Genomic DNA, 12,906 nt, shown 5'->3' on the forward strand with positions numbered 1-12,906 from the left:
TTATCACAGATCAAGAGGAAAGACCGTAAATCACCCGAAGGAGATGAAAGAAACCAGGTGCCTCTCAAAGCAGCCATTGCTGGCTGCAACCGGGCTTTCTCCTCTCTTCTGCCAACAGTGTGTACAACTGGAGAGATGTTAACGAAAAAAACAAAAATGAAAGTTATTGTATAGTATTATACAAATTAAGCGCTGAAGAAAAGGGTTTCAAATCCAGCGTCTGCTTCAGTCTGAAAGTCCTGCTTTCAGTTTATAATGAAGATGCGGATGGATTGTGCATTTGATGGCAACCGAATGCCTCTGCTTTCAAGCTGTTTCACATGAGGCAATTTGTAATGTGTTGGCGAAAAAAGGCTTCTTTTACCTCATGAATGCCGAGGGCACGAAATACAGATTTGAAGTTGCATTGGGCCGAAGCCAGCGCGATATCGGAAACACATGCTGCCGCGCGAGGTGTGTATCTTTAAGGGAGCAAGCACTGTGCTCGTTTATCAAAGCTCAGCCAGGTATATATGCTAACAACTTGTGTTAACAGCGTCTCCAAAATGTTTTGCACAAATGGGCTACAAATTGTTGTAAATTATTAGTCAAAGCAGTTGTGTGGAGTTTGTAAATTGTTGTTGTCTGCTCACAGAGTGATTGATGATGAAAGGTTCGGCGATTTTTCTGTACTCAAATGAAATGTAAAGTTCTCAAATGAATGTGAGCCAGAGAGACACTTTTCGGACTTGTCTGTGCGAAGTGAACCACCAGTCGTGCCAACTTCAGTCGGTGCCAAGACTTTTACAGGCCTCTCTCTGCGGGTGTGTTAAATGCCCACTCTCTTTCCAACGAGTGTTTGTTCCCGACGTTGTAAACCAGACCGATAGCATGCAATATATTTACAAACATGCTTTTAATATCAGCACTGTATGCTATGTTATTTAGACGAAGTTCCCGAAATATGCAAATGTCTTTGTGCATACATTATAAAGGAAGTGTGTACATGTCTGTGTAGAGAATATTTAAACTTTTACAACGTAACGTTATACTACGCACAAGATAGGGCACAGTAGTCCCGTTATGTAAAGTTATTTATATAACTGCCAGTCCGCTGTGTCCTACAAATGTACCAGGGCAGGCCGTCCTCCCCTCACCCCACGGAGCGAGCTTGAAGAATGCACCGAGGCGTAACTTTCACCCAGATTCCTTTCGGCCACGAGGCCCGGACATGCCGACATTAGGCCAGATCACTCTGTACTTCTAAGGTTGGCACCACCCACCCCAGCTGCAGCCGAGGCGCTGCTCCCTCCTGGGCACCAAGCGCTAGATGGACATATTGTAAGTGCCCGGGGAGGGTTGCCAACTGTGGGGGCAGGGAGTACCACAGACTGAAGCACTCGGGCATTGCCCTGCCACAGTAGCACCCCCGAGATTGAACACAATAGAGAGGCCTTGTTGTCAGTGGGGAAAGTGCACACAGGACAGGACATGTAGGACAGTGCACAGAGGTGGTGCATTCAGGGCAGTGCACGCAGGACCATGCACACAGGAAGGACGGTTCTTCGGTGGCACGCTGGCATCCTTCACCGAGGAATTAATTCACTGAGCTCAGCGTCTCGTGCTTTAGAAAGCAGCGCGCGCTGCTCGGTGGAATGTCTGCTGGGTTGCTAGTAGTAACAACGGTGAAGCGAGCAGCTGGTGTGTAGGTGTGACGGAGGACAGACAGTGACTCTTCTGTCACAACCACTCTACTGCTGCTGAGAATTGTAAGAAACTACAGGCTGCATGGAAATAACTGGGACGAAACGCAATTTAACGTGAAGACGCATGTGTTCCACACATCTTTGAAAGTGAATTTTGTGTAGCATTTATCGAGTGATGCTGTGTATGGAGCATGCATGAGCTAATAGGCACTGATAAGGAATGCCACAAAACAAATAGCTATTAGTGCAGTTACTGGCTCAATTTTTTTTAATACCGGAAAACACAGCGTGAACCTAAAGACCAGTGCAAATATAAAAGCAGTTTTAATGTCAGCTGTAAAACTTTAAACTATTTCATTTCATTAGTATAGTACTAAATTAGCGTACATGATCAGGGTACCGCCCCATGGCAAGCCAATAAAATCAATAATAAAAAACAATACTAAAGTGCTAAAAAGAAAAAAATGGCCAGACCTCGCAGAAAAAAAAAATGAAATACTATTTCATCCCGTGTAAATCAAGAAGCGCGAGCAAAAAGGAGACGGAGAGGGCGGAGCGAGTGAGTGGCCGGGACTTGTGGGCGAGGAGAGAGTTGCGCGTGCGCTTGGGAGAGCAGTCTTCACTTTTCAAGCACTGCACTCGTGCTTGTGGCGTGCCGCTGATCGCTCCCGCAAGGTGGATGCCGCCACAAGCATGAGTGCAGTGCTTGAAAATGAGCAGAGCGACGGCTAAAGGTCCTCCTATGCAGCGCATGCGCGCTGCGTAGGCGAGACCTAAAAATAGTGTAAACGTTCTGTCGCAGGGTGGAAGTACTGACTCCACAATGATGGTATTTGATGATCTTATCGCTAAAAAAGGGCTCAGTTTATCACAAAGTTCCATATTATGGTGAAAAGCGGAGAGTTAGAAAATTGAAGTTAAGTGATGATGTAAAAAGGTTATTTGTATTCAGGTAGATGCAGTCTGCTGAGAAAAGATGGCTTTATTTGCCTCCCATATTTCATTTTTAAAAGAAACTAGCTGTTTAAAATAGAGCTCTTTACATTGAATGGATTTATCTGCCATTTTCTGTTTGGCGAGTTAATAATTTTAAGGTTTTCAGTTCAGGAGAGAACCAGGTATTTCGGGCAGAGTTAGTGGTAAGTTGTTTATTCATTACAGACGCTGGCACCATTAGGTCAAGATTTGTAAAAAAATGCTATTAGAGCAGTGAAATATGGGAGTGAGTCATCTGATTTTATGATGTCTTCCAATATAGGAAGATGTCATCTGATATAGGAAGTGCTGTTTTTTAGGTCTCGCCTAGGCAGCGCTTGCGCTGTCTCGTTGAGACATGCAGTATACACTATAGTGTGGAAGCTTCGTGGAAGCTCCACCCACTCTCCGCCCATCATTTTCATTGGATTGTGTCTTAAATGCAGCCTTGAGATTGGTTGTAGGCGTGTTAGTCCCTCCTTATGATTGACATGTCTTCAATTGTATCCTTCCACGGCTATTGGCCCCTTTACTCCACAGACTACTTTCTTCTGTACCTTCCCCCCTCCCTCCCGCAGTCTGATGCCTTCTCGCGCCCTCCCTTTTCCCGAGTCCTATTGCAGGGCCAGCGCTTGTTTTAACAGAAGGCAAGAAACTGCTGTACCGACTAAAGCTATTTGTTTTAACAGTTGACTCCCTGGAGTATCGCAGTGGAACAATCAGTGATGCACACGCAATCCCTGCCTTTCGATTTTCAGGGCAGTGCGTCTCTTCGGCATTACTGTATTGTAGCATGCAGTTAACAGTGCCCCGGGGGCACAAGCAGGGACCGACTACAGTGCTCCTGTATTAGCACGTAGTCTGCGGTGCCCCCGGGGCACAAGCAGGCATCCACTTCGGTGTGCTTTTCCTCTGGTAAACGGGAACACGAAAAGAGCGAGTACGGCAGACATGGACACTAGTAAGGCTTTTATTTAAGCTATGTGGTCAGTCGAATTGTGTCTCCCTAGCCTGCAGCTCGATATGCATGTATTAAATATCGGTATTCAATAACATATCTGGGTTCAATAAAGTTTTTTTTTCATAGTTTTCGGCCCTTGTGTTAACTTTTAGAATGAATTGGTCCTCTAGAAGGGCAAAACTCATTTTGGGGGGTACATCAGGTTCAGCAGACGGGGACTGGCGGCGACAAAGCATCAAACGCTCTGGTAAATATGAAATGTGAAGAGCAGAGCGATGCTTCCAAGTTCACCCCTGAACACGAAGAGCAGCGCGGTCCAGGGTAGGAGCAGCTCTGAGACGGCTCTGGTACTGCTCAGCATCAGAGGGACAACAGCAGGCTCCCCACTAAAGCGAGCTGTGGCTCTCTGGGAGCAAGATGAGCCCTGTGCGCTTCCCAGTCACTCAATGCACACTGTGCATCTGAAGAGCTGCCACCAATTAGCTTAACCCTAAAAAATAAAGCAGCTTCCCGTTTTTTATGTGCAGTCTCTGAGAACACCAAAAAACAATGAATGTATTTTTTCTAGTGCTGACTTCCGAAAGAGCCTCTGTGTAAAGAGATCACACAATTTTAAACGTATTTGTCACACGCCATCAGAATAAGCAGTAGGGTGATTTGCATATGATAAACAACCTGCTCCCTGGCAGAGAGTATGGCAGTTTGCTTGTGTTGTATTCCGTGTGTTGTCCACTGTATTGCTCTCGTGCCTTGCAATCAGCTGGGCTTTCTAGAACCCCCAGCTGACAGTTAATTATTTCATTTGCCAGCGGAGCCCGGCCTCTGCGGTCGCCGCCCTTGAGTTCTCTCCATTCTTTCAACCTGTGGTGGTCTACAATAAATATAAATTTGACTGCACCTTTCCTGCATCCGTTTTCGTCTTTACAGTTTATGTCTTCAGTGATCCTGGCAGTATTGCAAAACAGTAGTTTGTGCCAGTGCTTAATTTGTGCCGGGGCTTTCCGGTGCTTAGCACCGGCACTTACTTATCAGGGCCGGGTCTACACATGGCGGCTTCTGCATGTCACATCGGCATGACTGCTTTGTTGCGCAAAGTGTTGTTATTGTCTCCAAATTCAGTCCCGGTGAAGTATTGCGGCTGTGAGACCTGCTGCCTAAGCCAAATTCATGTAATACGATGGAGGTCACGGCCCTTGGTTCAGTGTTGCTGGTGGGCGGGAGTAGGAACACTGAATTGGGCAGGAATCTAGATATATTTAGTTTTGCAGGGCTGTGTGCTGCAAGCAGCCTGCGCAGATTGTTTTCCATAGTGTCACGTGACGACCTGACACTCCCCCGCGGCCGCACCCCACCCACGAGTCATAGTCAGCCCAACGGCGTTGAGAAGCAGAGGCATATCCAGTGAATAAGGCAGTGCCACGAGCCCCCACCACGAGTAAACCGTAAGTATACAATTGACATACCAAAGCTGTTTTTATATTTTTTAGCTCGGTGGCATGACGCCGGTCACCGTGGTGGTAGCTCGTCGGCTTCAGAGTCCATGTTGCACTACTGCAGTGCCTGTCCTGGCCTAGTAGAGGCCCATGACTGTCGATCATACACATTATAATATCCAAATGATCTTGTGGAAGGCCCCCAAACACTTTGATCACTCGCGCCGGCAAAAGAAAGAGTTCTGCCGTCACGGGAGCCCGCCCTTCAAAGTGGCGCCATTAGGATTGTGCCGACCGTTGTGTATTACACCAAGCTCATAGGAGGTGGTCCGTAGGAGGATTTACTACTGCTGTGGAGGATGACACAGAACGGGTCAAGAGAGAAACCCTTTAACTTTGCAGTGTCTCTCCTTACCCGAAGAAATTATTTCAATTTTACAGTAAGCTCTTTTATTTAGGGGGATCGGTGCTGTGGAGGTCTCTCTGGCTGGCACAGATGGCAGCCGGGTGAACAGCACGCAAAAATGATGTGCCACTACCGGCCAGTCAGGTAGAATAAAGCACTTCTAAACGAAAACAGGTGCTGCTTGGCAGGCTCCAGCGACGTCTTTTCAGGCACACTCTAACTGCCGCCAGGCCTGCTGTTGGAACTTGTGCCCTCTTGGCCCCCGTGCCCAGCCAACCGAAGAGTTCAGGCCCAAGACTGAGCCTGGCAGTTTATTTCTTCACACACCGGACAAATTGTATTTCTGTTGTAACTGCGATAAATTATCAGTCAATCTGCAGCACAGAATAGCTGTAACCAGATAGGAACAGGGGTCTGTCCTTTTTTGCTCAGTAGTGGCTAGTTACTTCTATGTTATAGTGCTACGAGGACCCAGCCTGCGACTGTAGGTACATGAATTTTCACATTGTTTTAAAATTGTATTACACACAGTATATGCTAGCCTACCACAACATTTACGGACATAGTTCATTATAAAGCAAGTGTAAACTTTCATTTCAGGGGTTTTGCTCCAGTTGCAGGATATTATTGGAACTTGTGGATAAGTTCTGATATTTATCTCTTTCCGTGCACCTCATTACATAGTTTTTACTCAACAGAAAGTGTCACTCGAAATGTCACACAGTTTGCAGTTAAATGTCATTCACAAGTCCACCAATACCTTCCATTTCTAGTGCTTCGCACCAGTTTTAAAATCATCTTAGACTTTCTCGTTGCTCAAATGGGTGTAATTTCTAATTATATATATATATATATATATATATATATATGTATATGTTTCCCTCGTCTTCATTGCTTGCGAAAAAGTGTCACTCACAGTCGGTGAAATGTCACTCATAATTACACTAAAATTATGCAAATGTCACACATAGCCATCTGAAACCTTGGCAGCTATGCAAATAGCAGATTCTACACATAGTTTTAAGCAGTATCAAGGCCAAATAGGCTTGACGTTGGTTTGATTGATACTTTAAGAAGTCAGCGAGTCCATGGGTAAGTCCTGGTTCCCAAACAGGCACAGTAGAAGAAGTATGATTTCATTTTGCATAGGCTTCCGTAGTATGTGTAAACTTAATTTAGGGCCGAGGAGCAGTTAACTTAAGGCCCTGCCAAGGGCTGGAATCTGGATAATTTAGTTCCGTGTGTGGCACGCAGCGTGTGCAGATTTGTTTTCAGATTGCAACGTCCTGCAATGATTTTAATTGTCTACATAGCCACTGACTAGACCTTACAGTTAAATATAATCAATTCGCAGCGGGATGGTGAAGAGAACGTTCTCTTTACAAGACGAGCACAAAGCCATTTTATGAACATAAGACATTTGCATCGACGTGAAAACACATACAGTCCTATTAATAAGGTCTCTTTTCATACTTGACTCCACTCATAAAGCCGCAGGAAGGTCGTACAATCTTAGAAGATAACTTTGAGAATTACAAGTGTAAAGACATGTCAGCACCCGGAGGGGCACAAATTTGAGGCATGGTGGGTGTCGCAGCCTTTTGTGATCCTGCAGTTTAACAAGTTTAATATTTTCATGTTAAAGTAATACCTGTTATTAACGTGATTTGAAGCCAAATGGTAAATACTATGACAATGTCATAAAGTACTGGTATTTCCTGCTGAGGCACTCCCTCCTCTAGGAATACACCACATGAAGATACCTTTAATGCAATTACAGTTGGAAAGTGGTCTCTCTTTGTCTTTCTCTGTCTCCCACACTTTGTTCACTAACTTTTTCTGCCCCTCCCTCTCTTTCCCTGTCCCTCTGACTCTGTTTTCGCTCTCTATTGCTTCTTGTTTTTTCCCTCTCTTTCTTTATATCCTTTTGTCTCTTACATGCTCCATCTTGATGCTTCCTTATATTTTTCGTTTTCCGTCGAAGCCTTTACCTCTCTCTTTTATTACATGATTGTCATTCACAGAACACCACAGTGTGACAGCATTTTGAGTAATCAAGCACTGACTTATATTTCGTTTTGATGTGAAAGACGATGTTGATGGAAATAGTGTAGCCCTCCCACGAGCCTGATAGTTTTTTCTGCAAGACATTATATTGAAAGCATGGCAACGTGTTTTTGTCCAAACTGGTACGCATTATGTCACTTTATAAAAAAAAAAAAAGATTTTTAATCTGAAGTTTGTATACATCATCCCAGAGGAAGGATATCCATAAAAAATTGCTGTGGCTTTCTCTTCCTAGATAGATAGATAGATAGTTGTTTCTCAACCTACAGCTATGAGTTTATTCTCATGTTCATGTTAGAACGTGAAAACCTTTATCTCGGTTTTCTTACAATATCAAAATCCTTGCAAATCATTTTGAAACAAAAGGTACTTGTGGGTTATTGTAGGGAGTGCAAAAACGGGTGCTAACAGTATATTTTGTACTACCTTTGCATAAGAACCCAAGAGCCGAGCACAGCCTGGGCTTACTCTGGGCTTACTCTGGTTTTGCACTTGCCTTTACCATCAACTATTGCTTTTTTAAAAGACTGTACTAGAGAAGAATTGTTGCCCATAGCTTTTGTAAATGCACGCTTTTAAACGCAGTGTTGTACTAGCATATCAGGCATTGCCAAGTCTCAGAGTGCCTGACAAGCCTGTCCAACTCTTTTTAAATATAGAACACCCATTAGAGGCAACTTTCAAACTCACAAATCTGAAGATATTTAATCGTATGCAGGCAAGTACGCCCTCACGCATTCTTTTTTATGGTATAATCCAAGTGAGCTTCAGAAACAGTTTTGAAAAACTCAGACATCACTATTTCATTGTTCATTACTTTCAGTAAAATTACGTTTATTGTTGCATTTGCTTATGAGGAAGGCTCCCTTGCTGAAATTCAGATCGGTTACATCTAACTTTTAACAGTGCGAGTTGCGGATGTGGGTGAAGCCAATAGACTAAGTGGGTGGAGCCGGTGAAGGAAGTGGGTGGAGCCGGAGAAAAGTAGGTGTGGCCTCCGACAAACATTTGAGCACCTGGACTTCATATTTTACAAATTAAGCACTGGTTTGTGCTGACCTTTAGGACTCAAGCTACTAGCTACACCTTCCTGATGAGGCCCAGCATGCCAAAACCAGTTTGTTCAGTTTGGGTCACGACTCGCACTATTCCTTTTGTGGCAGAAGAGGTGCCACAAGGCTGGCTGAAGCCAATTTAGGATTGATTTTGTTCCTATTTGGAGACAACATCACCAGCAGGTCGAGCTGAACTGCTTCTAATTTGGGCAGGGCCAAGGCGGAGGTGCATAACGTTGGCCCTTGTCTGTTGTGGTACATTGAGCTAAAAATATGGACTGGAATGTGGCTGACTGCCTAAGAATAATTTAAGGTTTCCATTCATAACCTTTTTTTTCCGTTTCTCATAATATATATATTATGTACACGTATGTCACACTTCTTACCTGCAACATTTGACTTTTGAAAATCACATGTGACGTACGCTTTCAATCGCTCAAAGCTTAAGTTTGGTTTATACCAAGAAAAACATTTGCCATCGGTGATCATTAAAAGACGCTAGTGTGTCTGTGTTCTAAACCGATGCCTTTTATTCACTCTGAGAGGAAACTGACAGCTGTTTATGACATGCAGTCAACAATTTTTTTATTAAATCAGCATCACAGAACATATTTACGGTTAGAATAATAAATACAAAGATGTCGAAATCATAGGCTTAGAGGGGGCGCAGGACTAACTGGATTTCGGAATATAAAATAGGGATTTGTATTGATTACATTTACATAGTGAGAATAATTTGCATCGTATGTTATCTCAAAATTGTGAGTGATAGATGATTTAAGAGCATCTTAGATTTGTAAGTCAACCTCAGCCCATACTTCAGTATTACAAGAGGTTTCAGTCGCACAATAAAGAGAGTTTTCAGGGCTTTTATTTAGAAATAAATATATGGCAACACATGGTAGACAAGCAATCAGTATGCCAGTAAAAGCTTTAAATTGTAATGTTTAAAAACCACGTAAGTCTCCTATTCATAATATGCATTTGCCAGAAATAGTCAAGAGCCATTATAGTATTGACTCAACATAGTAAGGAAGAGGGTCTGTACAAAGAGGGATGGAAATTTTTCGTATAAACATGACTTAATGTTCCCTGTTTTGCTGAGTATATCTTACAACAAACCATGATTCATGAATATAAATGCCTTAACACATTTTTAATTTAAATACCCTTATCTTCATATTACCTGCCGTTCAGTACCTCTACCGTGTGGGTTCTGTTGTACGCTGCCTGCTGTCTCAAACGGCGTCTGCGACAGAGGTTGCTTGCAGTACTTGGAATACACTAACCCCCGGCTAGCTGTTCAGTCTTAAGAGATAATTTGGGACAACTTTAAGACTGATTTGCAGATGGTGGGTCCTCTTCTCTAATGCCACAAATTAGTAAAGAAATATTGTATGAAAATTTACCTAGAGTGCCTACTTTAGATTATTTCAGGTTTATTTGTATTTGTGTTTCTCAATAAGTCACCTAGACAGATGCGCCAAAAACAGTTTAGATGATGCATACATTTACAGCAGTGTACTAAGGAGAAGGTTATTACATTGGCCGCCATGTCATAATATGCACTAGTCTAGGCAGCAATGGTAATAGGTTCATATAATGAATTACTTCATCCTTGTTATTTAAACTTTTCAACATGCAGTATTTTCTTTTCGACCCAGTTGTCCCCTTTTCTCAGATTCGTTTAATCTACGCTTCATTTTCCTCCTTTCTCTAACATGCTTTCTGTTCCATTTCCTTTCCTCTTTCATTTCTTTGGTAGGTAAAAAACATTTGTCATTTACAATGCCAATACCTCTAACTTTCTCAAATGCGAGACCAATTTGCATTGCAAATGCTTGTTTATCAGTGTTACAACACATTGAAAGGCCTGACCCTGATGAGGCTTAGAGCGAGGAAAGGTAGATCAAAAGTAGATCCGAAAGTTGTTAGTCCAAAGAAATTGTTTAGGGTACTACAAAGTGATCTGATCTAATGTATACCATATTTGATCAAGAATGTGGCCTGTCTTATGGGTGGCTTTATTGCTTAGCACTTTTGATCTTTTTGAAGTTCCGAGTTGGTAGTAGAAGGAAAATCAAAGTCACTAAGCAAAATAACGTTTTTTTTTTATGCTAATGGGCTCAACTAATGAGAAAAGATTATTGAGGGGCAAGTTAGGAGGGCATTAAATGAGCCCAAAAAATACCTTGATATTGTTCAATTTACATGACAAAGCAAGAGATTTACAATGAGCAGTAGGAAAATATGGGTGAATGGTGAGCTCTAGGGAGCAGTGCACAGTAACAGCTACACTGCCGACTTCGCTTTCTCTGCCTGAGCACAAAACCTTGTGATTAGCAGGAACTAGCGAATCTAGTAGGGGGCCTGAGGGAACTGTTAGCCAGGTTTAAGTGATACATGGAATGTCTAATTAACGAGTTTCAAACATATTGATAATATGAGCCCTACTTTTAATAGATAATTTAACATTACAAGGCTTTATGACTAGCACTCGACTTTTGGAGTAGGTAATCCTCAGAGGAAGCAGTGCAAAGAAGAATAGAATAGTAGAGATTTGGGGCTATATGTACTAAACACTGGCTGCATAATACTGATTGTAATTTGGGTCCATTATTCTTGCTAGCAATATGGTATTTTGTGAACCGAGGTGAATAGGTAGTTTCACAAAATATTGAATTATAGTGGGTCACAATGCAACCAACCTCATGAATATTGATGAGGTAGGTCGCAAATTACGACCCACTGTGATCCGCGCCCATCACAGGGGCTGGCCAACCGCCATGTCTGTGATTATTTTAAATAAAACAATGTTTTTGTTTTTTAAATGCATATTGTTTTCCTGAGGGAAAATGGAATGTTGTTTGGAAAAAATTGAAAGGTTTTGCAAAAATCTTTTAAGACTAGGCAGTGGGCCATGGACCACTTCTCCTGAAAATGTTTTTGTCAATACTCACAAAGGGGAATTAGTCTCTTGAGGAGCCTTCTTGTTTACGACTGGCTTACCACTATCTTTGTGTAGTTGATAAAGTATTAATGTTTTGTGACTGGATTTCGGTCGCAAAACAATATGTACCATTCTATTCACTTTTTGGAAGGGACACTGTAACCACTCCGCTTCTGAATAGCGACTCGGTATGTAGTCTCAAACCCAAATTGCCATTAGTTAACATGTTACTGAATCGTAATTTGTGCTTGGTACCTACTAAAAGGTCATTTTACAGTATCAAATAGTCCGATTTTGCAAATTAGACCCTTAGTGACTGCAAAAAGCCTAAGTACCTTTGGCCTTTAGTAAGCATAATTTTAGAACAGTCTCTGGGATAAAGTCACTGTTTTTTTTAAAGCACCCATCTTCCTCTACCATCATCCGATACAGTGTTTTCAAAAGAATGATGCTCCTGTGCACATGGGCAAGGAGTGATGTGTAAACTGGAACTTCAAATGTTGGAGTTGTTCTCCAAGAAACCTCTGGTAGATAAAAGAAAACTGAGCCGGCAATGCAAGATTTTTTTAATGTCAGTGTTCCCTTTTAAGGATATTGAATGGTGTACAACGGAGTAAGTTTTTTTTCTATCAACAGCCCTTTCACTTCTGGATAATGTACCATTCAAGGTATAACTCACTTTTTATTCTCTCACCCCCTTTGTCCATAGTGCTGCTGTATCATATTTCCCAGACTATATGGTCCACGAAGAGTCAAAGGTTGAGGAGTCTGACAGCAAGTATGAAAGCCGTAGAGGGCCATTTGATTTTGATGTGAAGACAACTTGGCAGAGAGATGCAGATGACAACGAAAAAGAAAATGAAGGAGACAAAAAGGTACTGTTTTCAGTTTTTAGTATGCACTGATAAATTTAATTCACTAGGTTTGTCGATTGACAAAAACATTTGGTTAGTGGAAGCAGTACTATAGCATTACTCTTCTATGTAATCTTACATGCACTTCCAACTTCCTATTACATAACCTTTTTAGATGTTTTGGGGCAATTTCACAAAGACCTATAAAAGTATACAAAAGAGTTCTAAAGGAGTATTACTTTAGTTCCTAGAAAGTGCCTTTGTGAATAGGACCTAATATGTCCATGTACCCACTACAGCGGATTGTAAACCAGCAATGGTTGCAAGACCAGAAGACTGCGTGTTGATCTGTGGAATATATCAGTGTAATATATCAGCGACTGAATATGAGCAGTTTTCAGCTATGGGCCATATTAACGCTACCCTTGACACCTCTTTTCCTTCATACTCCTTCCTACTGTTATCGATTTTAGTTGCAAAAAAAGGGTTTGAAAGCTGGATATGAATAGGTGGTTCTGGG

The 12,906-nt window shown here is 42.3% G+C and overlaps 1 protein-coding gene across 5 annotated transcripts in view; it reads left to right on the top strand.

The window, feature by feature from the left end:
* C5_2H7orf57 (chromosome 5_2 C7orf57 homolog) overlaps nt 1–12,906 on the top strand; it is a 240,495-nt gene that overhangs the window by 173,245 nt on the left and 54,344 nt on the right. For all 5 annotated transcript variants that reach the window (XM_085607398.1, XM_085607394.1, XM_085607396.1 and 2 more), the window contains exon 5: nt 12,242–12,407. In XM_085607398.1, coding sequence (XP_085463524.1) covers nt 12,242–12,407 — 166 coding nt within the window. The remainder of the gene's footprint in view (nt 1–12,241; nt 12,408–12,906) is intronic.

This window comes from Triturus cristatus, chromosome 5_2, assembly GCF_964204655.1.
Source record: "Triturus cristatus chromosome 5_2, aTriCri1.1, whole genome shotgun sequence".
Taxonomy (NCBI): Eukaryota; Metazoa; Chordata; class Amphibia; order Caudata; family Salamandridae; genus Triturus; species Triturus cristatus.